Source organism: Oculina patagonica, chromosome 3, assembly GCF_052425735.1.
Source record: "Oculina patagonica isolate OP01 chromosome 3, crgOcupat, whole genome shotgun sequence".
In the NCBI taxonomy this organism is placed as follows: Eukaryota; Metazoa; Cnidaria; class Anthozoa; order Scleractinia; family Oculinidae; genus Oculina; species Oculina patagonica.
In genome coordinates, this window is record NC_135760.1 from 14640194 (window position 1) to 14666431 (window position 26238).

The 26238-nt window shown below is 38.8% G+C and overlaps 2 protein-coding genes and 1 non-coding gene across 3 annotated transcripts; all 3 read right to left on the reverse strand.

Moving 5' to 3' along the window:
• Positions 1–1891: 1891 nt before the first annotated feature.
• Positions 1892–3519, reverse strand: LOC144647511 (uncharacterized; the record flags this gene model as incomplete). The annotated part of the gene is made up of 2 exons (XM_078507309.1): positions 1892–2638; positions 2945–3519. Coding segments are annotated over 2 exons (1050 nt in total), but the record flags the coding sequence as incomplete, so codon positions are not given.
• A 4451-nt stretch (positions 3520–7970) lies between these two features.
• On the reverse strand, positions 7971–24732 carry LOC144646834 (uncharacterized). Its single transcript, XM_078506526.1, has 11 exons — positions 24639–24732; positions 20874–20966; positions 17660–17770; positions 15319–15591; positions 14697–14720; positions 13334–13653; positions 12285–12426; positions 10702–10791; positions 9523–9642; positions 8558–8830; positions 7971–8137 (listed from the first exon to the last, which is right to left on the reverse strand). The coding sequence occupies exons 1-11, from the start codon at positions 24697–24699 to the stop codon at positions 8133–8135; spliced, it is 1512 nt and encodes a 503-aa protein (XP_078362652.1). The 5' UTR covers positions 24700–24732; the 3' UTR covers positions 7971–8132.
• Positions 11101–11173, reverse strand: Trnak-cuu (transfer RNA lysine (anticodon CUU)). The gene has a single exon. It is a non-coding gene; the product is annotated as a tRNA-Lys (tRNA).
• Positions 24733–26238: the final 1506 nt, after the last annotated feature.

The following is a 26238-nucleotide window of genomic DNA, read 5'->3' on the forward strand; positions in this document are numbered from 1 at the left end:
TGTTTGCAAACAGTTTATTAAGGATTTCTAGGCCCGACAAACATTTTTTTTTTAAATATTTTCACCCCCTCCCCCCCCCCTCTCCAAAATAATGGTCCGTCCCTTAGAGAGGGAGTGAGGGGGTGGCGTAAAAGAGAGGAAGACTTTAAAGAGCTTTATATTTTTTTATTTCTTTTGAGGTGAAAATTAAAACAGACACAAGAAAAAACATTATTTCACTCTGAAAACATTTCTCTTTGTAAAACAAAGCTACTTCTTAAACGGTAGGGCTAGGCTTTTATTACAGAGCACCGGCTTCTCTGATTCCTAGGTTCCAATTCCTCTGTCTGTCCTTTTTTGAGGTTGACATTCTTTCCCACGGCCACTGCACGCTCATATCGGTATTTTTAAGGCGTCATGGTAACTGAACAAAGGATAGTAAAACTTAAATCATTCGCCTTTTCGACCGACGAAAAGAAGAAAACAACGTGCTGCGAGTTATCCTGAGAATTACCCTTTTCAGATTTGTATAATTAGGTCGATCGATAATGGATTCCGATAGCGACTCTTCTATTTCGTACGCGGATGTAGTGAAACGAGATTCTCCGAGAACTTCACCACCGCGCCTAAGCAACAGCTGCTGGCTCAAATTCCAAGTTGAAGACGAGGAAGAGGCAATGCAAATTGCTTTACAGAAGTCTGTCAATGATCAGATAAATACCTGTTTGTCGTATTGTTTTCTTTAGATACGATACTCATATTTTATCTCCTTTACACAAAGCGATTTTTCAATTTCAATTTTTTTTTATTTTTTTTTTGGTTACCCACGACTTTTACCCACACCCACGACTTTACCCACACCCACGACCCACGACTTCCACCCACGACCCACGACCCACGACAGTTAGCTATACTCTTTCGAGGTCGTTACACTCCTTCTTATAAAAGCGTGAACACTAAAAATATGTCTGGAATGTTTGTGTTTAGCCAATCACAAGCGAGAACTTCAGACCGCAGAAACCACAAACAATAAATGAGTTTCTATCGGTCACGGAGCAACTTAAGTTCATATTTTGTTTCAGGATACCTGCTCTGTCTTTTTCAGGAATTTAAAGAACTGCTATTCTTTCGTATCGAGGGCCACATCCAGAACATTGTTTCAGGGATTTTGAAAGAAAAAAAAAAGGACAGTTTCTCTAGCGACGTTATACGACATGGTTCAGCGCATGCAGTATGTTGTAGACACGTCTAGACATAAGATGTAAACACGATAAACCGAATATAAAATACAAAATTGTGGAGTTTTCGTTACTGATTGTAAATCTTTTCAGTAGAACAAGGGATTCGATTTATTTTGGCAAACGATTTCAACCTTTAAACAATAAGAGGTTCCGTGATCGTAAGACTGCAAACTGCAAAGGCTCCAGACGAAAATAAGTGAAAATGTTGGTATGATTGGTGCAAAGTAAACACCTCAATCGCTCAATCGTTTAATTTTCGCTTTTCCTTCCCGCCATCGTTTCGCTGTTATCGAAAAAACGAACCCTCCTTCTATCAGTGTATCAAATACGAATTGCAGATACGAATTCGTTACAATTTTTGAAAATTGCCGGCAACTGGGGCAAATCGTAGCGTCGGGCGCATCGGTTTTTCATTTTTTTTATAAAAAAAAACACTCAAACATATTCTTCAGTAGGGCAGTGAATGTTCTCAAAAAGGAAGGAATTACAGTTAGTGTTTACTTGTAAATTGGAGAGAAACGAGAACCGACTATCGTTCCGTGACCGATGGAAACCCATTCGTTGTTTGTGGTTTCTGCGGTCTGAAGTTCTCGCATGTGATTGGTTAAAACACAAAGAACATTCCAGACATATTTTAAGTGTTCACGCTTTAATAAGAAGCGTTGTAATTGAGCGCCCAACGGGAGTAAAGATTGAATATCGAATAAAACAAATTTTTGAAGAACCAAAAGAATCAATGATTAAAATAAAAAAGAAATTCGTAAATGTTTCCACAAGACGATCCTAGAAGAAAGTGGTTCTTTTGTTAATTATAATACCCGCGACACGATAACTGATGTAATTGTGCAAGGTTTTTACGTTAGGTTCCATGGAGAACTTTCAAGTCATCACTAGGATTTATTAGTCCTAAATTGTACAAAGAGGTTCTTATGATAACAGTTCATTAGTTCCACAGCTTATGATAAACAAAATCCACGCTTGGGAGACAAGAACTGATACACTTCTGCAAGGTTTTCACGATAGGCTCCATCGAGTTATCTGGTTCTGTTTTGGCGATGATTTCTGGTGTGTCTTCTTCCCAGTTCTGCAACCTGGCTCCCCAGTAGTGATTCAAACGAAGCAGATCCACAGGAAAGTTCATCGATCGTCCCTTTGAAAGAGCGTTATGATGAACTACTGCTCTTTTCACGTGACTCGGTTTGTAGATTGGTTTTACAAGCGCATTGGCTGGACCATGTGTTCTGCGCCAGAGTCTATCGATGAGCAGTGGATGTTCGTTGGAGTCGAGAGGCTCTCCTAGAAACAGGAAATTCTGCATGGTTAGTTCTGAAGCGGAAGGTAACTGCTTGCTGAACTTTGTTATAGCCCTCTGCACGAATAAAGGTTTCTGGTCTGTAGGGCTGAACGGATATTCATCGTTATTATTCAACAGATGCGCGCGCTGCCCATATATGGTCAAAATGTTAACGATATCTGTCATCCGTAGATAACAGATAACCTGCAATATTCGTAGGTTGCGAAGATTCGTCCGAAATCTTGTAAAGCGCGGCACAATTACAGTTTTTCTATGTGCAAAATGTGTTTCGTTGACAATTTGTTGAATAATAAAACAATTATCCTGCTCAATCTTGCGGAATATCGTCTGATTTTAGCCAACTCGGCCTACGGCCTCGTCGGCTAAGTATCAGGCGATATTCCGCGCGATTTCGCAGGATAATTGTTAAATATCTATAGCAGCCTGCCACAAAGATTCATGACCAAACCGGTTGATACAGTCTTGATAAGCAGACTGTTGAGTGCGATCAATACCATAAGGAAAAGCCCTATGGCTCCAGTCCACATATGTAACAAATCCTTCATCAATTAGAGGCTTCAGCGCTCGTACTTGAGATTCGTTCTTAGTTGACACAAAGGCATCGTACACATAAACATGTTCGAACCCCGCGTATCGTAAATAGTATAACCATTGTCTCATTTCTCTTGTTGTTAACTGAGCAAGATCACTGACATAGATTCGTACAAGCAGGACAGCAGTTAAGAAGTAAGGTTTTGATGAATTTTCCGCTTTAATGCGGCACCAACATCGGCAACTATCTGACCGTGTGGTATTGCTTGAATTAATCTTCTCTTGTTTTGCTGTTGTTGTCCGAGACACGAAAGTCTGTTGAGTTGCGTTAACTACAGGCAATGTGCTTTTGGTAATATTTATGATCATCTTAGATATATTTGGTTGAATTAACAAACGCACTTGACTTGGAAGAGAATCCAACCTTTTAACGACGGCAAACCTGTCTCCAAAAATATGGAAACGTCAGACGCGAAAGTTTTCCTCTGACGGCCAGGATATAACCCTATAACTGAAAAGCAAAACGATCATGAAAAATTCTCGCTTACATTTCATATAGAGATCAGCAAAGGCTGCTCAAAGCATCTTGTCTTCTCAGTTTCGTCTTCAAACACCTTGCACCGCGGGAGAAAAATCAGAAGACTTTTTAAAATCAATTTCAAGATGACTAAATCAAGGACATGAAGAATATATGGAGCTTGTCACATAATTCCTGTCCAGCTTCCGGTTAGGGGGTTCTGGTCATCCGGGATATAGTTTCATGGGCACTTGGGAACGAGGTTGAGGGCTACCTCATACCCAGACTATCCATTCTTTTTTATTTAAAATGTTTCTTTTGCTTTTATACAAAAGCTGCAGATCGTAGAATGGTTATTGTTCTCGGGACATTTACTTACAGTTGGAAAAAGTGTATGGATCTGTCATGACGCTTGCTTTTATTCATTAATGCTCAGAACGAGCTGTTTTCATTGGTTGCTATGAACGTGCGACAATATTTATTTGCTCATTAGCTTTGCTCAAACAAAGTGCATTTCATTGTATCTGCTCGAGCAAGACGATTGCGTCGTAGATAAAATAAATCCTTCGCTGTGTGCAGTTTGCGCACTGAAGCAGCAACGAACTATAGACAACCTTTCTGGTTCTGTCTTCGGATACTTTTTAACTTTTGTAACCAAAACAGCCGGTAAGCAGGGACGTAGCCAGGATTTTTCCAGAGGTATGCATAATTTTTTCAAATTACCCCCTTCTCCCTCCCTTCCCCTCAAGTCTCAACGCCTCCCTAATAAATTTTTGGTTTAAATTTTGTTTAGGCTTTGAGTGTTATGGTGGAGTTATGTTGCAAGCGTTCTCTCTTGATCTAAAATGGCATCAAAGTCAAAAATATCCAGCTGGTCTCTTGTTACAACCACGGAGCTAATCTTCTGTCTTTCTTTCGTCCCAGCTAGTCAGCGAAGTCTTTTCAGTCTTTTCCATATTTTCATGAACATGTATCACGGATTTCGTAATACATGTACATATATTCCAGTTTTTTTCCTTTTTCAGAAATCTCTGTTTTATTTTCTACATTTACAGGCACGCACGTTCGTATCGGTGTACAGGCAGCTATGCCTCTGTCTTACAGGAGATTTCGCAGGTAAGCCAGCTTTAGCATTGATATCGCCGAAAGACGCCCATGTTGCTTAATTGTTAGGTCACAGTTTAGCTTTAAGACGGAATCTGCCAGGACTTCGATAATTATGTACCAAAATTATTAACATCTTATTTCAAACTTCTGTGTTACTGTTTCAAATATCTTTTCAAAAGAAATCATTTCTAACAACAGCAAACAACGAAAACAAATTTCGAATTTCGACTGAATTCCACATTACTCGATTTCCTGAAAAATCCGTCTAAAACTCTCGCACGCTCTCATTGAGCCTCGCCAACTTTTACGTGTCGACGACATGTTTCACTTGTCGATCTTATTGAAGTTACTGGTATGCACTGTTTTTGTTAATTCTCCGTGGTCCGTAGAAAGAAAAAAAAATAATAATCTAAATGCAATATTAGCTTTAAAATCTTTTCTTTGTCCAGAATGAACTTTTAGGGTTTCCGCATGAGACCGTTCGTGGCGATCAAAGGTCTCGGAAGCAAGGCTCACTAACATAATAAGTGTTCGATGTTAACTATACTTACCGATGACGTTTTATATGTATAACGGCCACGTTTCTAGCGAGGTATTACACCAGAATGAAGGTTCAGGGCCAGGTTTGAATAGTTATCATGCGCTAATGTTCAACAAAAGATCATCAAGAGAGTTCCGCTGATGAAATCGCTTTCTCGAGCTTATGACTTCTTCACGTCTAAAAGTTTGTTTTCAAAGGTGTCAAGACACCAACAAAGTAGCTGTGGTAACAGAGTCGACGGCTCGTGTTTTCAAGAAAAAGTGAAAATTAGAAACAGCTGTTGTTACACGCAATTTTGATTCTAAGAAAAAGAATGTTATTTTGTAGTTGTTTCTGACGATCATTACAAAAACGATAAAAAGAAACCATTATATTGGACTTTCGAGTCATCCTCTTCTCACAGTTACATAAAAATAAAGCGAAACAATCTTAACAGAAAGTGTATTTTAAAATGCTTAAGATAATATTTAGTTTGTGACGGCTGAGTTTAAAACATCGCGCTTTAAGTTTTTAGTTAAGGACATCTCTCTATGGTATAGATATAAGGTGGGCGAAAACAGTTTTTCAATCTTTGGAGTATCTATCCTTTATTTTACTTTCATGGCTGGAAAAAAAATCTTTTTACGAGGCAGCATATGGAAAAGTAATGAATTGATAGAGTGGTCAAAGAGCCATGAAGAGCTCTGAAAAGAGCTCCCGATCACTAACGTTTTCGATGTTTTCCATTGCGGTCGGCTGTTCGAATGAGTCAGATGGTACACTTAACCCAGTTTTAAAATTCGTGGCAAGTGTAAACCATTTTCCACTTGAGTGCCTTTTTCAAATGGGTATTGTTTTACTCCTGGTGCCATTGTTATTCAGTCGAAGGCTTAAAACAATACTACCGAAACAGGTAGAGCGCGAATTCAAAAACATTCGTAACGGTTGTTTTTGGCACCAAACGGCAACGATCAGCGTCACGTGGCTTTGTTTGTCAAATGAAAAAGGTAAACGTACGCAGTCACATTCCTGAACGTTTCATTCAACATATGATGATGCTTTCGATGATGGCGTTCTCTGTAAACAGCAAAGGCAGGACATCTATATCAGGAAACCAATCGATGACGGCCTATGAGGCAGTATAATCGACACGATTATTGCTGATGGCGGCTCAAGGACCACATTCTACCGAAACAGGTAGAGCGCGAATTCAAAAACATTCGTAACGGTTGTTTTTGGCGCGAACAACGAAGTCAGAACGCAAAGGAATGTAACCACGTGCGTTTACCTTTTTCATTTGACAAGCAAAGCCACGTGACGCAGATCGTTGCCGTTTGGCGCCAAAAACAACCGTTACGCATGTTTTTGAATTCGCGCTCTACCTGTTTCGGTAGTAACTTACTCGCTCGATACGCACCATTTTCAAACGCAAATCCAACTAGCAGTTTTCAAACCGAAAAGAACAGTGGTTCCTGTTCGCCAATTTGAAACTTTAAACGGATTCTTGTAATGAAAAGACCAATTTTTCATTTTCCGTGCGTGCATTTTTTAAATTCAATAATAATTTTCAGAAATTCGCTTTTAAAAACAGCCTCCATACAAAAAAAGGCCAATTTTACTGTACATTCAAGTGCAAAAAAAACATTCCTTATGCTCGTTCAATCTTCTTCGTTTTAGCCTTAGATACAACATTCCTCTTCAAAGATCCGCTCGTGCATTGTTAGATATTTACTTCCTGAAATCAGAGAAGCAAGTTTTATCAACGCTACTGGGCCGATTTTGGCCCTTTCTTCTCTCATTGTGGGCGCGCTCGCGTTCAAATTTGCCGCTTCGCTAATTATGAATAATTAATCATGTCCATGCATTCTGCCCTATGGAGAAATTGCTGGAATCGCTAGAATTTTTTGCTTTCATGCACCCAGAATAAAACAAAGTAGAAACCAGTTGTTTTACAACTTGTTCCAACTCGTTTTCGAGTAGCTTCATCACAGTCAAATAATTTAAACTTCTTTTTCAATTTTCTAGCAAGTGAAAATATTTGTCACCAATAAAACAAAGGAATCTTGTGATTCAAGAGAGTTTTCAGATAGCTGTCAAAATGTTCGCAAAATATACTTGCTGTTCATTCTTTGTAATCCTTTACATATATTTTCTTTAATCTTACTCAACTCTAGTTTGAGTCGACTTCGTTGTCCTACAATTCAATGTAAGGAATGATTTCTTTGTGAATGAATGTCCTTATGTACATAATTTCGTATACGATTTCACTTAAAACCGGTCAAATGATAGTAGACCATTTTCACTGTCAATACAACCACTGACTGCCTTTGCGATACTAGGTTATGGGAGTTATGGCAGGAGGTCGTAAGACAAAGATGGGAGAAAGCAGAACGCGTCGCCGAAGGGGAGGTGGGAGGGTAAAAAAAAATTTCACTGGTCCTTCACGGCGTTACTTGGAGAAAGAGGCCGAAAACCCAAGTTAATTTGCTTAAATAGACAAATGGAATCCCCAGAGGCACGTGTAACACTGACTCTAACTACCCTGAGGAATAACAAAGACACCAGGCTAAATCCGTTGTTATTTTGACAATGAAAATAGTGAGTGAAAGTAAACTCCAGGTTGTATAATTACCAAGGGAGAAGCTGCGCGTGTGCGCGAGTGATACCATGACGTCATAGGTTAGTTGCTCAAATGCATTAGAGGATTCAGGGAAATCTCTCTTGTTTACTATCACACATCTACAGACAATCATGAGTAAAACAATCCCTTTATTAAAGCAACAAAGACCACTGAGTACAGCAAAAGCGGCGTTATTTGAGGCGGACTTTAATATATTGTCACCTATCCTCAAAAAATAACTCAACAAACGCAAGTTTGCCCAAAACCGCTAACAGCAAAAGGTCTTTCGTTTGGCATGTACCTCAAACTGCAAAGAAAAGGATCAGTGGTAATTACTTATTCAGTCGGAGGAATAGGGGCCAGTTTTGGCAAATCTTCGTTGAAGCACTCGAAGTATTTCCGAATTATTTCATCCAATCAAAAACTAGCGTGAGCGCTCACGAGTACTCTGAAAGCAATCGCGCGTACAAATACGTCATTTTGCTTAGCAAATCCTAGGGCGAAAACCTGCGGGCTAAGTCACTTCGCGGAGAAGTGATGTCGCCACCAATTGGCACTTGTTAACCCGACTGTACATGTATTGGCAATAGACCCATTTAACTTTCGCGGGTAAATTGCCCATTTCAGATCATGTGACGTTCTTTGAAGTATTATTCATTGATCTATCTATAAAGAATGCCTTTATGAGCCAGTGATTTTATGTTTTCAACAGAGAAGGATTACTCACCGAATTTGTAAACACTCATTCGGAAACTGGCCCCCTCTCCATTGAGACAATCTCCGTCAGGGGCTTGGCCGTGCTTCTTAAAAGTAGCCCCAGCATTTGGACCAGAAAAACACTGGCCACCAGCCTCCACTCCAAACACAGAGTAGCCTCGAGCAGAAGCTTTCTGAGAGCAAACTTTTACAATGTTAGGATCGCTGAAGTCCTGGTGCAGAAATGTTGACATTATGCGGTCCGCGTTTTGATCAATGAAACAACCCACTGTGATGTACAGAACTGTGAAATAACAAATAAAATAAGCAACTAATAAATTGTTTGCAGAGTACCTAACAGCCGGTTTACGCATGTAAACATCGCATTAAACATCAAATAAATAATATAAACATTAGAAGAAAAGCAAAACTAAAACGCGCGTAAGTGATCATGAGGGAATATAAAAGAAATCATTGTAGGGGGGTTACGTTATTTTGGGAAGCTAAGTAGGGGGGGGGGGTACAGCAAATTATGGGCAAAAAACAAAATAAAAAATAAAAAACAGGGTGAATTACTTGGGGGAATGTAACATTTTTGCCTATTAACGAGGGAGGGTTGGGTAATATTTGGAGGCCACTCCAAGTGATTTTTCCAACCCCCAACCCCATGCACTAGCTAATTAATGAAAGCCCCCTTACATGTGTTTACTGGTTCGAGCTGCCTTAACATTCCCACCCCGGACTCTCTCCTCTTCCCGCTTCTCTCCTTCTTCATGCCATCCAAAAAGAGTGGAAAAACTGGACGTTCTGGCTACGCAATTCTCGACTCTAAAACCCTGTCTTACTACATAGAAACGAAAGCACCGGCAAACATGCGCAAAAGAAAATTTCACTGGATTAGTAAATGCTAGTCACGCATACTCTTCACGCAGATGTTCTTTATCATTGCGCAGTTACACTGTACTATCGCGGGCTCGAGTTTGAGATCACACTTACCATCACACTTGTTACAAGTTTTGCGACAAAGTGGGAAGTTTTTGTCGCATTCACCATTTTTTTTAATGATGTTACACCCTGCGTCAGGCATATAGTTCGAACAGGTTGGAACTGGCAAGCCTAAAGGCAGCAAAAATATTAACGAATGGTGAATTACAAAGAACAGTTACCCTCTCTCAAGAACAACAACAGGTCGTTAATAGTTTTTAAAATAGGAAAAAAATAGTTGTTTATTTTTATTGATCATTGTAAAGCCTTTATTTATTCAGGTTAATCCTTCAGTTTGTCATTTAGAACTGATATCAACAAAAACCCTGATAAAAATCAAGCGTGTGACGAGAGACACGTCATTACAAATGCTACTGAGAATAACAAGGATCTCTTTAATTAAGGTCCAAAAGAATTCCGCCTGTTTAAGGAAACAACAAAACAGACTTAAATTTTGACGACTTGTTTCCATGACAACTAAGAAACTAACCGAAAAAACAGCTAACCATACAATATCGCGGGATATTTGAACTCGTTTTCGCGCGTTATGTTTACTCTACAGAGTACAGTTTGATAATAAAATAGCAATTGCGAAGATAACGTAACTTATAAAAATGGCAAGGAGGTCTAAAACAAACTAAAAAGCTTATATCAATTAGGCCTGCCAATTAACTATAGCTAATTTCCCAATTTTTCTATTGAAATAATAACTTGCTGAATAGAAAACGTGAACTTTACTACAAGGTGTGAAACCCGGGGGGGTACTCCCTATAGTGGCCTATACGGGGAGGCTCCGCGCGAAAGGGGTACCTTTTTCAGGCTTAAGGTATATAAAAGGGTAGGGATTTCACAAGTTTAGGTATACGAAAGGGTATGGAAATCTGTCGATTAGGTATTTAAAAGGGCCTTTAATTAAAATATTTCGAACAGACGCAATTTACGGCTGTATTATTTTAATTTATTAAGCGCTACGTAAAAATAACAAGAAAACGTCCTGTTCTAATTCTATGCCATGTCTTTTAGGTATATGAAAGGGGTACCTTTTTTCAGTAAAAGGTATACGAAAGGGGTACAATTTCTCTCAAAACTGGTATATAAAATGGTAAGGGGTCAGAGCTCGGGGCGGAGCCTCCCCGTATAAAACTTTTTCGAGTGCCCCCCCCCCCTCCCCCCGGGGTGTGAAATACTTACTCGGACATTGTCCAGTACATTTAGCCAGAATATCACCAGTAGCACAGAAACCGCGAGTCTTCAGAAAGTTACAAGAGGCAGAATCCAATTCTAAGTGAAGTATAAAACATAACGTCACTAAATTACACATTCTTTTAATGCGCGTGCCTGGGGTCTCACCTTCAGTTCATAGATACTATTAGAAACTCAGCCGTGTTCTATTGAAAATCCGCCAATCTGATTGGTTCTTCTACTGTTTTCTATTTAACAATTAGACAATGAGCTCGAGATTTTGTTTTAAGAACATCGATTTTCCGCGAGGCAACTATCAGCCGATAGTAACTCGACAGAAACACTCTATTGTTTAAATAAAAAACTCGGGATCCCAAGAAGAAGAACTTACGAAAAAAAAAAGACTTGCGCCCAACGTGGGGCTCGAACCCACGACCCTGAGATTAAGAGTCTCATGCTCTACCGACTGAGCTAGCCGGGCAACTGACAAAAGTAGGTGTTATTTGCATAACCTGTATCTTTGTTCTTTTGTTTCTTAAGTAATCTAATTTTTAATTAGAAAACAATTTACACAATTCAACCTGGGTGGAGTGGTGGTCTGATGGTTTTGAGGGTCTTTTGGCCAAAGTTCACAAATAGCAACGTTAATGGATCTTAATGTTATTGAGAAAATGCGAATGATACTAGATCAGTTCGTTTTTCTTTTATATTCGTTTTTCTTTTATGTTCGTTTTTCTTTTATATTTATAACTATAATACGTCATTTTCCATCTTTCTTCCATTAATTTTTCTTTAAGCCTACTTAGTTTTGTTTTTGTGTGTTTGTGTGTTGTATAGTTTGCTATGTAAATATTAAATATACCTGACCTTTTTATAAATTATTGTGATAAAAACTAAGTATGGCTGCCCAATCTTGTTAGCCAATCGTGGTTATTCTGGGCAGCCATGCACTTAACTCTATTTATTTTATTTATTGTTTTGCTAATAATTGAATGAATAGGTGAAAATAAAGTTGTTGTTGTTGTTGTTGTTGTTGTTGTTGTCATCTTTCTCTTACGCCTTCTTAGTTCTCTCGCAAAATACAATTCTCTTAAGGAGGAATTGTACCCGAAGGTCGTTTTTTCACGGTTTAACGGAACTATCTCGTTCGCGTTTCAAGGAATACAAAAACGCTCCCCTATGTTTAACGTTGTTTTGTAAATTTTTGGGTGATTTTTTGGAATATTGGTAGAAAATAGTTTTTTCGCAAAGGATTAGTAAAATTTAGAGAGATAAAAAGTATTGGAGATTTATTGTGTTTTTGAAATTAGAATTTTTTAGTTAAAAATTGGTGGACGGACACCGGACAGTCGATCCCCTGACAACCTGGAGTGCTCTTGCGTGGGGGTAACTATCTGGTGGTGTTTCCATTTTTTTCTTTCTTCAATCCCTTCTTTAACCTTTTAAAAGTTCATTCAAATTCAGGTTTAATGCCCCCTTAACACACAATCTGTCTGGTGATCAAGCTTACAAGTTTTGTCAGACCTTCTACTCAGTCTTTTGGGATTTAAAAAACTAACAACAAGAATCTTCTATTAAGTGTAGTTACTGACCTGTGTGACAACCGCTCAACTCAATCCTCATGGAGATATGTCCGTTCCAAGTTTTCGGCTTTACACGAATGTAGCGTGCATAGATGGCAGGTGAAAGAACATGAGAGACAACGGTATTTTGATCCGAGTTTCCCTGGAACACCTTCAAATTGTAGAAAAAACATAGCTTTTAGTAATATTCGGGAGAAATTGGGGAGAGATGATGCATAAGGGGCTATATACAGTTGACAAACCATGAGGAAATTAATAAAAAGAATTGCTCCCCCGTTTTTAACGTTTTAGTTATTCCCCCTGATATATTTCGTCGGAAAGTTGATCTCGTCAAGTGTAAAATGACAGGTGTTTTTAGTGCTTAATTTTTCTTTTACATGAATTTTTTTTTGTTGCCTTCCCCTTTGCACGAATTTTTCTTCTTGCATTTTCCCTTGCATGATTTTGTTTTTGTTTTTACCCCACCCTCCCCATCACTTTACTAATGGTCCGTCCCTAATTTTTGTCTCCCTTTGAGGTTTGAGAAGTGGAAATTCCACTTGTGTCGACTCTCATTAGTGCATTACGGTACATCTAAGTAAAATATTAGCCCCCTGTGGCCCTCTAGTTGTATAACACCTGTTGAATCTACTAAGATTTAAAAAAGGGACAGTGTCACCATGATTTAGTGCTACTTAAAAGGAAATGAAGGTGTCGAAATCCACTGATAGTAGCCTGGCCTTGCTAAAACGTACTGCACTAGTCATGAAAATTGAGTTGGCTGAAAATGTGGTTTGGCTGCGGACGGATAGGACAGTACAGTAGTGGCCTAAAACTTGAAAACGTCGGGCCGACGTTTTCAATTTTGACGGTGTTATTTGGAAGAAAATCACTTAAAAATCGCTGATTACTTTTATTCACACCTAGAAGAATGACAATGCCTTTCTTTTGTTGTTCAAAGGTTACGTTGTTAATCACTGAGTGCACCCTCAAAATTCTATCATAGTTTACACAAAAACTTAGGAGACTTCTCGTAATACTGCCCCTTTAAGTCATATAAATTAAATATCGCCCCATACTTTGACTTGATTGTTCTGTGTGTAGTCTGTGAATGTGGTGACGTCGTTGCTATAGGAGACTGTGTAGGTCATAACCCACTGGCTAAAATCCGATCGTCCTTGCGTCATTATTTCTGTCACTTCTGGTTTTCCGAGCAAATCGACCTGCAACCATTGATTGACGTCATTGGTGCTGGCAGACCAAGCCCCAGTCCTACCTCCTGTAGCCACAAAATTTAATCTGCCATTTGCAGCGCCATGGTTACTGTCATACACGGATGAAGCCGTGATCTGAGAATCGAGTATCTGCCCGTTTTCCATACCAAGAGGTTGTGGACATTCTGTGTACAGGAGAAAATAAAGCTATTATAACATCTTGTTCAAGGTGATGTCCCGGGGGGGGACTCCCCTATAAAAATGACAGGGGTGCTCGTTGTACCTTTTAGGGGGTAAAATTTGTGGATTGGTACCGCTTAGGGTGCTAAAACCTAAAATGAATGCTGCTAGAGTTACCGCGGTACCTTTAAAATGACGGTAACGGTAACGCATTTCTTACGCAAATAACTTTTATTTACTTGAAAACAGCGAACCAGTCATAAAATTGCCAATGCCAGTTAATTTGTTATTGTAGAATTGGTACCTCTAAGGGTTGAAAATGGGTTTGGTCCACGCCCACAAAATGAGATTCTGGTACCTTTTAGGAGTGTTTTCGAAATTAACCGGCAAGCACCCCCGTCATTTTTATAGAGGAGTCCCCCCGGGGAAGGGGGGGGGTGATTTGTGGATCGCCATGGGAAAGCGTGGCAGGCGTGAAAATCGTGCCTCAAGAATTGACTGCATGTCGGATATCTCACACAACACTGACAGTAAGCTCCTCTAAACTTGCCGCAACTGCATTGCTGTGCTGTAAACAATATTTCTACCAAATAATGCGGAACCTTTCATCTTTTTACTCAACCACCCTGACAGATTTGTATATGTTCAAGATCTTGATTGTTTTTTTTGGTCAGCTGCAAAAATCTTGTGGTAACCTAAGCGAAACAGCTAAGTTGAACGAAGAAATAGGATCAAATGAGTCAATGAGTCATGAGTTCACTCTGCATGGTTAAGTGTTTTGATTTACAATCCACTTGCAAAATTATTCATTGCCTTAAAGTACAATGTTTTGTGAGGAAAACGTTAGTAAGTTAATAAGAAAAAGTTGGATGGGGGGGACAGGTCGTTTTGTTAGCACACAGATGGGCTTATTACCGGGATGGACAGGAGCATTAGACTCATTAGGACTGGAAAATATTAGTGTAGCCCTCAAGATGTGAAACCCTACTATGAGCCTTCAAGTTAACTAAAGATAAGACCATTTCTTAATCTAATAAAAACACACTACCTTGTGAACCGTCCTCCAAATTATCTGTATAAAAACAGAAATATAAGCATTACTTACAGAAGTGATATTTTTATCGTATCATTACCAATTCAGATTTTTTTTTTGGAAATGAAATAATAACTAAATTTTCACAGGCAACTATCTGCGCTTTAAAGGAACAGTATGGTTGAAATTTTATGAAATGGAAAGAGGATTAAGTGAATAAAACATCATCATCATCATCATCTCTATCAACAATTTTTCTGTTTGTACCACCAAATATACTCCCTCAAAAACGAAAAAGTCTAATTTGGTGCCATCTATCAATAAGTACCTGAAAATTCTTTTATAAGATCTTTGTTTTCCTGTTGGGAATAAATTTATTAATCTTTCTTCCTTAGTACGTCTTTATCTAGGAAAGTATTCATAATCATAAATCCGAAACAGCTTGGACTTTTGCGCTTCAAAAGCTATAAAGACATTTAAGAATTGCATGACAGCTCGAAAAGATACTAAAAACTATCCGCTGCTTTACCGTGGGCTCCTGTATTAATGCATAAGTTACTACTGTAGCACGTGACCAAGAATGCCCGCTAAAATGATGTCATATAACGACTGAATTCTAAGACTTTACTTTACTTACCAAATTTGTAAACACTCATTCGGAAATTGTCCCCCTCTCCATTGGGACATTCTCCGTCAGGGGCTTGACCGTGCTTCGGAAAAGTAGCCCCAGCATTTGGACCAGAAAAACACTGGCCACCAGCCTCCACTCCAAACACAGAGTAGCCACGAGCAGAAGCTTTCTGAGAGCAAACTTTTACTATGTTTGGATCGCTGAAGTCCGCATGCAGAAATGTCGACATTATGCGGTCCGCGTTTTGATCAATGAAACAGCCCACAGAGGTGTACAGAACTGCAAAAGAAGAATAAACACATGCGATATGCAACCGAACTGAAAACAAAATTCAGACGGATCCCGCTGAAAGTTCCAGCAACAAGTACAAGGATGGTCAAATGTCGAACTTCAGATGGGACGAACTAAATTGCAATTTTGGACGACTTAAACAGGTAAATTCAGTCGACTGTTGGGTCAAACGTGGAACATAATTTGTCGAACCGACCGTCGAACCAAATTCAGAGCAGCAAAATCGAATATCGAGAATCAAACTCATACCCCCCACCATAGTACAAGAGGGGGGGGGGGGGGGTGGATGGAACCCCTCCCCAGAGTTTTCGTCGTATTAAGGCACAGCGAAATATTTTTGCACTTAGTAGAAAGCCCGTAGCGAACTCTACAAGATGTACGTCCGAGGGTTAAGTTCGTTTCATGAAAAGATCGACGGTTTTCCCACAGTCGATCTTCACACGTTTTGTTCGATCGGACGAACTCAGCTGAGTCAAACGTCGAACTTATTATGAGCTTAATTCGCTCAGTTTAGTTCGTCTCATGTAAAGTTCGACGTTTGGTCCGGGCCTTTTTGATCCTGCGATTAAATTCTCAAGCATTCTCGAGAAAGTTTATGTCAAACCTCGTAAAAATGCTTAAAATGCTTTGTTTTGAATTGATGTGAAGCGTCCGTTTTCGTTAAAATATGAAAAACTTTAAATTCTTTTTTTTTCTCGCGGATTCAGCTTGAGACTTAAGTTTCGATAAGTTATTCTTAACTGCATTAAAAATGTAACCGTTCTATGAGGTGTTTTTGGTAACGTCATTTTTGCCTTTATTGGCTTTATTGTTTAGCGAAACCGTCTTAAAATTTCACACCAAAGATGTCATTATAGTCATTATATATTGACGTAACCTTTTTATTTCCCGAGATACAGATATTACTGACTCTAATTGTCCTGAGGGACCTTCAGATCAGTGTACGAGTACGAGATTGTGTACGAGTACGAGATTGAGTACGAGTACGACTTTTCAAACCTAGTGCTTATGCTGTCGACTATCACCTTTCTCACTTATCCCGCACTGATAGTTTCCTTTTCAACTGGTCAGCAACAGAGAGAATTGAGGGCTCTGGGAACGTAACTGAATCGAAATTCGAAAGTCGTACTCGTACTCCGATCTGAAGGTCGAAAATGTTACGGAGGCATGTTGCAGCGACAGGTCCTCTCGTGCGTGCTGATAATTTTCAGGGCACGTGTCGCTGCAGCATGTCCCTGCTACATATTTTACATTTGTACACGTTGTGTTTTTTCTTCCTGCATCATTTGGCTGAGATCTAGAAATGCGCCTGCAACAGATGTCCCTTCCTCTAGCAGCACATTAAAAAAAGGCGACGATTTTTATTCATTTTCAACTGTTAATTCACTGACACCTTTAATCAAACGACTTGCACTAGTAACTGACACATGCAATTTCGCTTTCAACTGGTAGCTCGGGCTTTGTTATTTTAATTATCCATAGCAACACTGCTGTCGTGTCTTCCAATCTTGCATTTCTCTAACCTGAGATCATGCCCTCCCTCCCTACATAAAAACGAACGCCTGATCGCAGGTTAGCATGTCTCGGGCGGCCGATATTCACCGAAATAGTAGTTCAATTTCGCTTCCTTCCGTTTAATAATATAGTCAATTGACAACAGCTCCTTGGCTTTTTGTAGTAAGACATGCAAAATAATCAGGTTCCGAAATCCTGAACTCTGACTGCCCTATTGAGGTTGAACCCAGGCGTTATAGGATAAGGTAGCAAGAGTTCAGAGACTGGACTAAAGAATACAAAAAGGTAAGAACTGAACTAAATGTTTTACGTTCATCATAGTCAGTGTCAGAATTTTTAAAGTATTTTTTATGTCAACTCCTGACTGCAATTTTACTATTTTTCGTTTGAACTGAATGGGTTTACGCTTAATAATGATAATAAAAAAATGCTTTGTTATGTCCTACTTTATATATCGTGGGATCGCCAGCATTTACTTTCACCACATGAATCGACTTTTGTTTAAAGGATTGAACTTGTGTTTTTTTTATTTTCTACTTACCGTCACATCTCAGACAAGCTTTGCGGCAAAGTGGAAAAAGCGCATTTTTGCGGCATCCACCGCTGGTTTTAATAATGTTGCATCCTGAATCAGACATATAGTTTGTACACGCTGAAATATAAAAATAAATAAATAAATAAATAAATAAACTACGATACAGGGGAGGGGGGGGGGGGGGGCGGCTTGCATCAAATCGCCGCGTCTTTTGTTTTATGGCGGCCATTTTGAATTTTGAATATGCGGTCAGCTGATGCGAGGTCGGCATCCACCGCTAGTTTTAATAATGTTGCATCCTGAATCAGACATATAGTTTGCACACGCTGAAATATAAACATAATTACACAAACAAGATATAAAATAAATAAAATTAAATAATTAAATAATTAAGTACGATTAAATAATTCTACGGCTCGAATATTACAGCTTTCAGTCTAAAATTTGGCATGAAGCATCTCTGTGTGACTCTTTATAACCCTACATTTTTGTTTTTGATGAAAATCTTTCGAGAGCCGAGAAATTAGCAATTCTATTCAACGTGCCCATACATTGCTCTGTAATTAATAATGAAATAAGTACCATTAAATAATTCTACGGCTTGAATATTACACCTTTCAGTCTAAAATTTGGCATGAAGTATCTCTGTTTGACTCTTAATAACCCTACGTTTTGATTTTTGACAAAATCTTTCAAGAGTGAGAAATTTGCGATCTGTGCAACGTGCCCATACATTGCTCCTAACTAATAATGAAATAAGTACCATTAAATAATTCTACGGCTTGAATGTTACACCTTTTAGTCTAAAATTTGGCACGAAGTATCTCTGTTTGACTCTTAATAACCCTACGTTTTTATTTTTGATAAAAATCTTTCAAGAGTTGAGAAATTTGCGATTATGTGATGTACCTATACATTGCTCTGTAATTATGTAAATCATCTCTGTGATTAAATAATTCTCGCTCGAATATTACACCTTTCATTCTAAAATTTGGCATGAAGTATCTTTGTATGACTCTTAATAACCCTACATTTTTGTTTTTGGTGTGGATCTTTCAAGAGTCGAGAAATAAGCAATTCTGTGCAACGTGCCCATGCAATGCTCTGTAACTGCATAAATTTAAATCATTCGCTACGCTTGAATATTATTGCAACATGCAGTGCAGAAATTTGGTGAAAATTATCTCTGTACGACAAACTAAAACCATGCGATTTTTTAGTGTTTTGCTTACTCATAACCGAGTAATTAAACATGTTTTTTTAAAGCGCGTCCAAATATAATATCAGTTAAAATATACAAAACAAAATATTCTGTACCATACGAAGTTACGATAGCTCAGTTGGTAGAAAACACTTCTACAGAAGTTGTGTATGCCTTGGTCGTTGGTTCAAATCCAAATGGAAGTCATTATTTTTCTTTTTTCTCTTTTTTTTAAAGTCAGTATGCCGTTTTATTTAAAAGTTTAAAGGCTGAACAAACGCAACAGTAAATTTTTATATTTCAGTATGTTGAGATCGAACGCCGGCTATTTCAGTGAGACTTCAACCGCTGATGTCAATAGAATTGGAACGCTTGTAGAAAAAAAAAAACACCACCGAGAAATCAAGCTATGCGAGCGAAATGTTCGTTCGTATATCTTTATCTTAATTTTGCTGGGCAAATGTCCCAAGAGTGTGCGTCCAGCAAAAATTGTACACAATTTGATTCCTTTGCTGACTAGGAAGCTAGGAGCTACGTTGTTTGATATATAAGTGGTGTAGGGCCACTATCGTGCATGTTTAGAAAGTTAAAGACTATCGCACCTTTCAAATAAATATTAGCGAAATTTCATAAAAGTATGAGCGAAATTAAACATTTGAAAAAATAAACACACTTCTAAATTTCAAAGACATGTTTCGGACACTCCGTATCCATTATCAGTTTGAAGATGTTTCTTTCAAAATTTGACATTTACACGGGCACACGTCTCAAAGAGGATATCCTGCTCCGTATTGTCTCCGTGACACTCCCCGAATAAGTAGTACCGCTCTACTTTTCCTCTTTCATGGATGTGGCGTTCATGGTATTGTCTAACTACATGTAAACGGATGATCTCGGAGAGTCAATAACAGTAAAATAATGTTAAATGTTATAACCGACCACGAAAATCACAAAAAAAATGATTGTCACTATCTTGTTTGTGCGGTTGCCCCTAGATAAATAAATAAATAAATAAATAAATAAATAAATAAATAAATAAATAAATAAATAAATAAATAAACTACGACACGGGGGGGGGGGGGATGGGGCGGCTTGCATCAAATCGCCGCGTCTTTTGTTTTATGGTGGCAATTTTGAATTTTGAATATGCGGTCAGCTGATGCGAGGTCTGGAACCTAGATATCTTTGAAAACTGCTCGGAACGCTTCATTATTCTCGGCGCGCGATCGGATATTCCGAGAATTTCCGAATTTTATCGACGGTCCCATAACCGGTTATCTCTTGGCTCCCGTCGTCGCATCAGTCCTCGCGTGTTTGTTCCTTGTTTGGTGTCCCCTGTGCTACAATTAAGTAAACGAACAAACTGCACTGGGCCGCGAACAAAATGCTGCTAGTGTACGCAGGATCTATAGAAGACCTAATCAGCCAACAAATGAAAAACATGAAACGTGAAACTGCAAGGCTGATCGAACTGCGTAGAAAAGGTAGTTTAAGGGGTTTTTTTTGGGCTTAATGCGGCAGAGACATGATAAAGACCAATCCGAGAGTCTGTTCTCTGTGGCATTATACTGTACTGACGAGGACTAAAGAGTCCGAAACAGCTGTCTACAGTTATGCATTCTTGACTCTCGGATTGGTCTCTATCATGTCTCTGCCGCATTAAGTTTTCTACGCAGTTCGATCAGCCTTGCAGTTTCATGTTTCATGTTCTACAATTAAGTGGCCGAGACCGCTGGGATTTTGTCTTTTTTCGTATGAAGCGACCCGCGACAGGAGTAATCTCACTCTCCCTTGATAACTTGCTCATACGTTTGTACACCTGGGTGTAGACAGGCACTTTAAGAGTAAAGTGTCTCACCCAAGAACACAACACAGTGACCCCGTCCGGGGCTCGAACCCGGACCGCTCGAACAGGAGTCTAAACAACCCGCTAACTTTTAGGCCACCGCGCCTCCCAACGGTTGCGTCTTAAACTCTCCGTGAAATATCGCTACGATGATTTCTCAGTAAAATACTTACGAGGCGGGCAGTTTGCAGGACATTTAGATTGAATGTCAACACTTGGGCAGAAACCTCTCGTTTGCAGAAAGCCACAAGAGGCAGAATCCAGTTCTAAGTGAAGAAAACATCACAATAAGCCTTAGTAAAGTTTGATACCCATGGAACACCCCTCTGTAACAGACCCAGTGGAACCCGACCCAGTGGATTTTTTTCCCCTACCCAGTGAAAATTTAGTCTCCCCGGTACCCAGCGAATATTTTGAAAGTTACCCGCCTATTTTTGTGCTTCCCCAGTGACTGTGCGGTGTGACTTATGTCGAATAAACCTATTAAAAAAAGGGCCCAAATAAGCCGACCCAGTGGGAAATTGGCCAACCCAGAAACTTTTTTCAGATTCCACTGGGTCTGTTACAGAGGGGTCATGACGGTAGAAAATTCCAGACATAAAATATGCTCACTGAAGGTCTAAAACGTCACGTGACGCGTTACCGGGTTATCTATGAGACACACAATTCAGGAAAAAACTGTGTAGGGCATGTATGATGTGACAAAAATTAAATTTAAATATTGTTAATGCGCTGAAATATAAAATTCCTTAGATTTTCGAGACTTCTGTCTCTTCTTCAGCGTAGAAATGTCGTTATATATGTCGAAGACGCACTTTAATTGGCGCGTGCTTTTAGGTAACGGCATTTCTACACTGAAGAACAGACAGAAGTCTCGAAACGTCCGAGAAATTTTATATTTCAGCGCATTGAAAATATTTTAGTTTAATTTTTTTATATCTATGAGTCGTTTGTCAACGGACTCCGTTTCGTGAAGCCGTTCCTTGAACACCCCCTCACTCCCCCCCCCCCCCCACACACACACATACACCCTTGAAATATCTTTTTTCATGACGCAAATGATGCAAATCATTTCGACATGGCTCACTTCTCACAATAAAAGTTCCCATCGTTTTCCACGAGAGGGTACAACGTTGATCAACCCCTGTATTTTTAGCCGGGGTCATGAATGGTCCCTCAAAATTTTGCAGTGCTCGCAAAATTACGCTTCTGCTAGGAATGCTCGCAAATGCTCCAAAGCGTTTTTTTGTCGCAGCAAGACTAGGGCTGCACTTGCAATTTGGGGGACTGTTTATGTTACACTGGGGTCGAACATTATTATCCTCGCTCTTCAGATACAACGTCGTTTGCTTAAGCCTGGTTTTCACTAGCGACGCAAGCACAAGCGCAAGGATAACAGCTCTTATTTCTCCGTGAAAAAGGCTTCGACGCAAACAAAAGCACAAGCGCATTGCATTTGGATGCTTTTGCTAGTGCTTGCGGCAAGCACAAGTACAAGGGTCAAAATTTGTCCTTTTTGGGTGATCGCGCTTGTGCTTGAGTCGCTAGCCCCGAGTGAAAACCAGGCTTAATTAAATACAAATTTCAAAGTGACAGCTTGAAATCACTAGCAATATTGTACGACTGCTTTGCATGCAAGTAATATAACTGTGTAACAATACTCACCTTGAGCAAACACGCCGGATAAGTGAAGCAAACTTAAAGAAACAAGCAAACTTACAAAAGCCATAATTTCTCAGGTCGCAAACTTCTGATATCGAGCTAAGTGATAATCAGCTATATTGTTAATTACTGTAAGGTTTATCTTACTGCTACTGTCATTGGCCATTTAAAAGATTTAAATATTAGACGTGGATTTTAACACTCTAGACCCTTTCGGAGTTTATGCTTCATCAATAGAGCGGATATTTTTCCGGTTTCACATACCTGGAAAGAATACAATTGTTATTTACATCACAGAACTCCATTAACAATTAACGTGAAGAGAGGTTTTAAGATGGAATCCGCCAGGACTTTGAGTAGTTATTGGACAAAATTTGTACCAAAATTTTTCGCCTTATTGCAACCTTTTTGTTACTGCTTCAAATATCTTATCCAAATAAATCTTTTCTAACAACAACAAACATCAAAAACAATTTTCGAAGTTCCACTGAATTCCACTGAATCGCTTAAAAGACGTGAGCTTTTGGCTATAGCTTGTGAACTTTGAAATTCATTTTCTCAGACTCTGATAAGACATTGTTGCTGGAATTATCACGAATAATTACTTACATCTTTAGCTTTTAAAAAGGGTAGAAAACAAAGCAATAGGATTTAAATTATTCTGGTACTCGATTTTTGCCCAACTAAATTTAATTTAAATTACTCGATTTCCGGATGGATTCCGCCTTAAGCCCTTTGCTGGGATTATAACCTTTACTACCCAATAACCTGGTCGTGGAACAAAACGGATGTAAAGGAGGCTCAAAAGGGTTTCTTACGGTTCTTATCCGGAATGTAAAACTGTGAAAGATTAAAATTTTCTGGCTCTAACCACGGGTAGAAATGACGTATACTCTTGTGGGGCTTTTGCTGAACTGAGCTTTGAAATTGTTTATGACGTCATATCTGTTGCCATGGTAACTATAAGCGTTCACTAATAAACGTTGCCTTTTACCAGTTTACAAAACTTAGGAATACTAAAATATACTTTTTCCTATCCTTTTATCTGTTTCTTGCTTTTAGCAAAAGCTTTAAAAGGTGGATTTATTTAATTTTTTGTTTAGTTAATTATTTATTTATTTATTTATTTATTTAGTTAGTTAGTTATCATCGTTTCAAGGCAGTTTTGTCCTCATAGAACTAATTTATTGTAGTCTAATATGTAGAGTAGAAGTAGAACTGATAACTCGATGCTGATAAGATTTAAACAACCAAGGCTGATCGATCAAACACGATTAAATTGCAAATTTTGACTTTCTCCAGCTGATCAAATCAGCCCTGATGATGATGTTGTTGTGAAACTTTTTCCTGACATAAACAGTCGTTAACATAGGGCATGAGACCGTTTCATACTATAAAATATATTATAACTGTTACATTTTGGATTTTGAACGCAAGAAACATGGATTCCGAGAACCAGCAATCTCTGCTGTTACAAAAAACAATTTGCATTTTATTTTTGTTCCGGCTGTATGAAAATTTGTGATTTCACAATTTATTTTAATTTTTTTCTTCTCCAGTCTTAACAAGCCCTACTCCTTTATGAGCGACTAGTTTCCTTTTTTTCTATCTAATTATTGTAAAGTTTCCTGCTGTCTGATCAAATTTTATTCTTTGTAACATTAAATGACTTGCACTTTGGCTTGCCACAAGCCCCTTACTTCTCGTAGAATTGGTGTGATACCAAATAACCTTATAGTGACATATTAGTGGAACAACTTTTAAAAGGTGAGAATGATTGAACTTTAAACTGTTTGGAAATCCTGGTGTCTTAATTTCAATAGTGTGTATAATTATCACATTTATTTTATCCATCATCTAACAAATGTTAAATGAACAATAACATAAACACGGCGATTTAAAATCTGTGTCATGATAATAGTGTCTAAGGGTAGCGTTCAAAGAATAGGCCATTTTCAAATACACCATAATACTCTTTGTTGTCCCTCCAAAATTTTGCATAAGCATGTTTTCAATTTCTCTTGCTGTCCCAAGAGAAATTAAAAACAATGCTTATCCAAAATTTTGGAGGTACGACAAAGAATATTATGGTATTTTTACAAATGGCCTATATAATAATTAAATAGCTAAGAAAGAGACTAGAACCTATATTTCATCACAGTCCATCTTCGTGGACTTGAGGGGATACTATCTTTTCTATAAATATCGTTGATAAACGGAGACTCACTGAGAGACTACTTGATAAAGATCCTTTAAATTCGACAACTGATACTTACCTTCACAAAGGGATGGGAAGAAAAATAGGCTCAAGACAACAAGGCATACAGTGGAGTACATTTTAGTTCAGCTGTGTGTCGTATCACAACCGTGAAATCTGAATCAATTACTGCACTTGCGTGCAAAATTAACGTCAGTTGTAACTCTCGTTTTAATTAAAATCTAGCAGCTATGATATTTACGTCATTATAGAGAGCATTTAAATAACACTGAAATGAATACTCGATCTTAAAAATTATTTATATTTAGCTGTTCTTTAATTTTCTTCTCACACACACAAAAAAAATTACACACAAGCATGCAAAAGCAGCCAAAACACTTTAAAGTATAGTTAATCTCGCGTTTTGGTATAAGTTAATTCTCGATTAGTACTACTCATTTGTACCCATCAATTCTACGTTTGCATTATTTTCGTAATAACATGATGCTCACTTGAAGGCAGTTTTGTTCTTTTAGGTTTGTATTTTTAAAACTTCTGAATAATTTTACCAAAAATATTTACTAAAAATATAATTATACTTTGTGTTTTAAGTGCTAAAGAGGTTATAAAGTTTGTCTTGGTCTTGAGTTGTGTTATTGAAGCCTGAAACGTAAGGTAGGAGAAGAAATAATACGTTTATGCTAAATTGAACAGCCCAAGCTGACCAAACACGATTAAATTGCAAATGTTGAGTTTCTCCATCTGTTCAAATTAGAACTTATGATGATGTTGTAATAATTTCCCATGACTTCAACAGTACGTAGGACATAGGACATGAGAACGTTACATGCCATAAAATATGTTATCTGTTACAACTTGGGTTTTGAACGCAAAAACTTGCATTCCCAGAACGAGCAATCTCATCTTTTACCAGGTGCAATTTACGTAGCAGACTTGACACGGTAAAAAACGTCCAAAACGCGAGCAAACTATTTATTTTCTTGGGGCTAGTAGGTTAAACGTGTTTTCCAAGTTTCGGTGCGAGTTTTTCTTTGGTGCTAATTGGTGGGTCCGAGGTCGTAACCCAAGGACCCCGTGGCAGACTTGACACGATAATACGTGTCCATAAGCCGCGCAAACGAGTTCGCCTCTTGTTTCTACTCGAGAAAACGCGTTTTTTAAAGTTTTGGCGCGATCGAGGTTGTTGACGCCATTTGGTGAGTCCAACGTCGTCGCCGAAGGACCAAACGCGCGCAAATGATTTTCCTTCTTGGGGCAAGTCAAGAGATTGCGTTATTGGAAGCGCGCAAACGAGTTCCTTGACTGCCTTGACGCCACTTTGTGGGCCAATAGCGGAGCCCAAGAACCACGTGTCACTATAAAACGCGTCCAAAACGCGCGCAAACGATTTTCCTTCCTGGGGCAAGTCAAGAGATTGCGTTATTGAAAGCTTTGGCGCAAATGAGTTCCTTGACTGCCTTGACGCCACTTTGTGGCCCGATAGCGCAGCCAAAGGACCACGCGTCACTATAAAACGCGTGCAAGACGCGCGCAAACGATTTTACCCTCGGGCAATCGTGAAAGAACGTTTTTTAAGGTTCTCGCAAAATCAAGTTCGTTGGCGCCATGTTGTGGGGTCGAGGGCAAAGTCCAAGAACCACGTGTCACGGTAAAAGGCG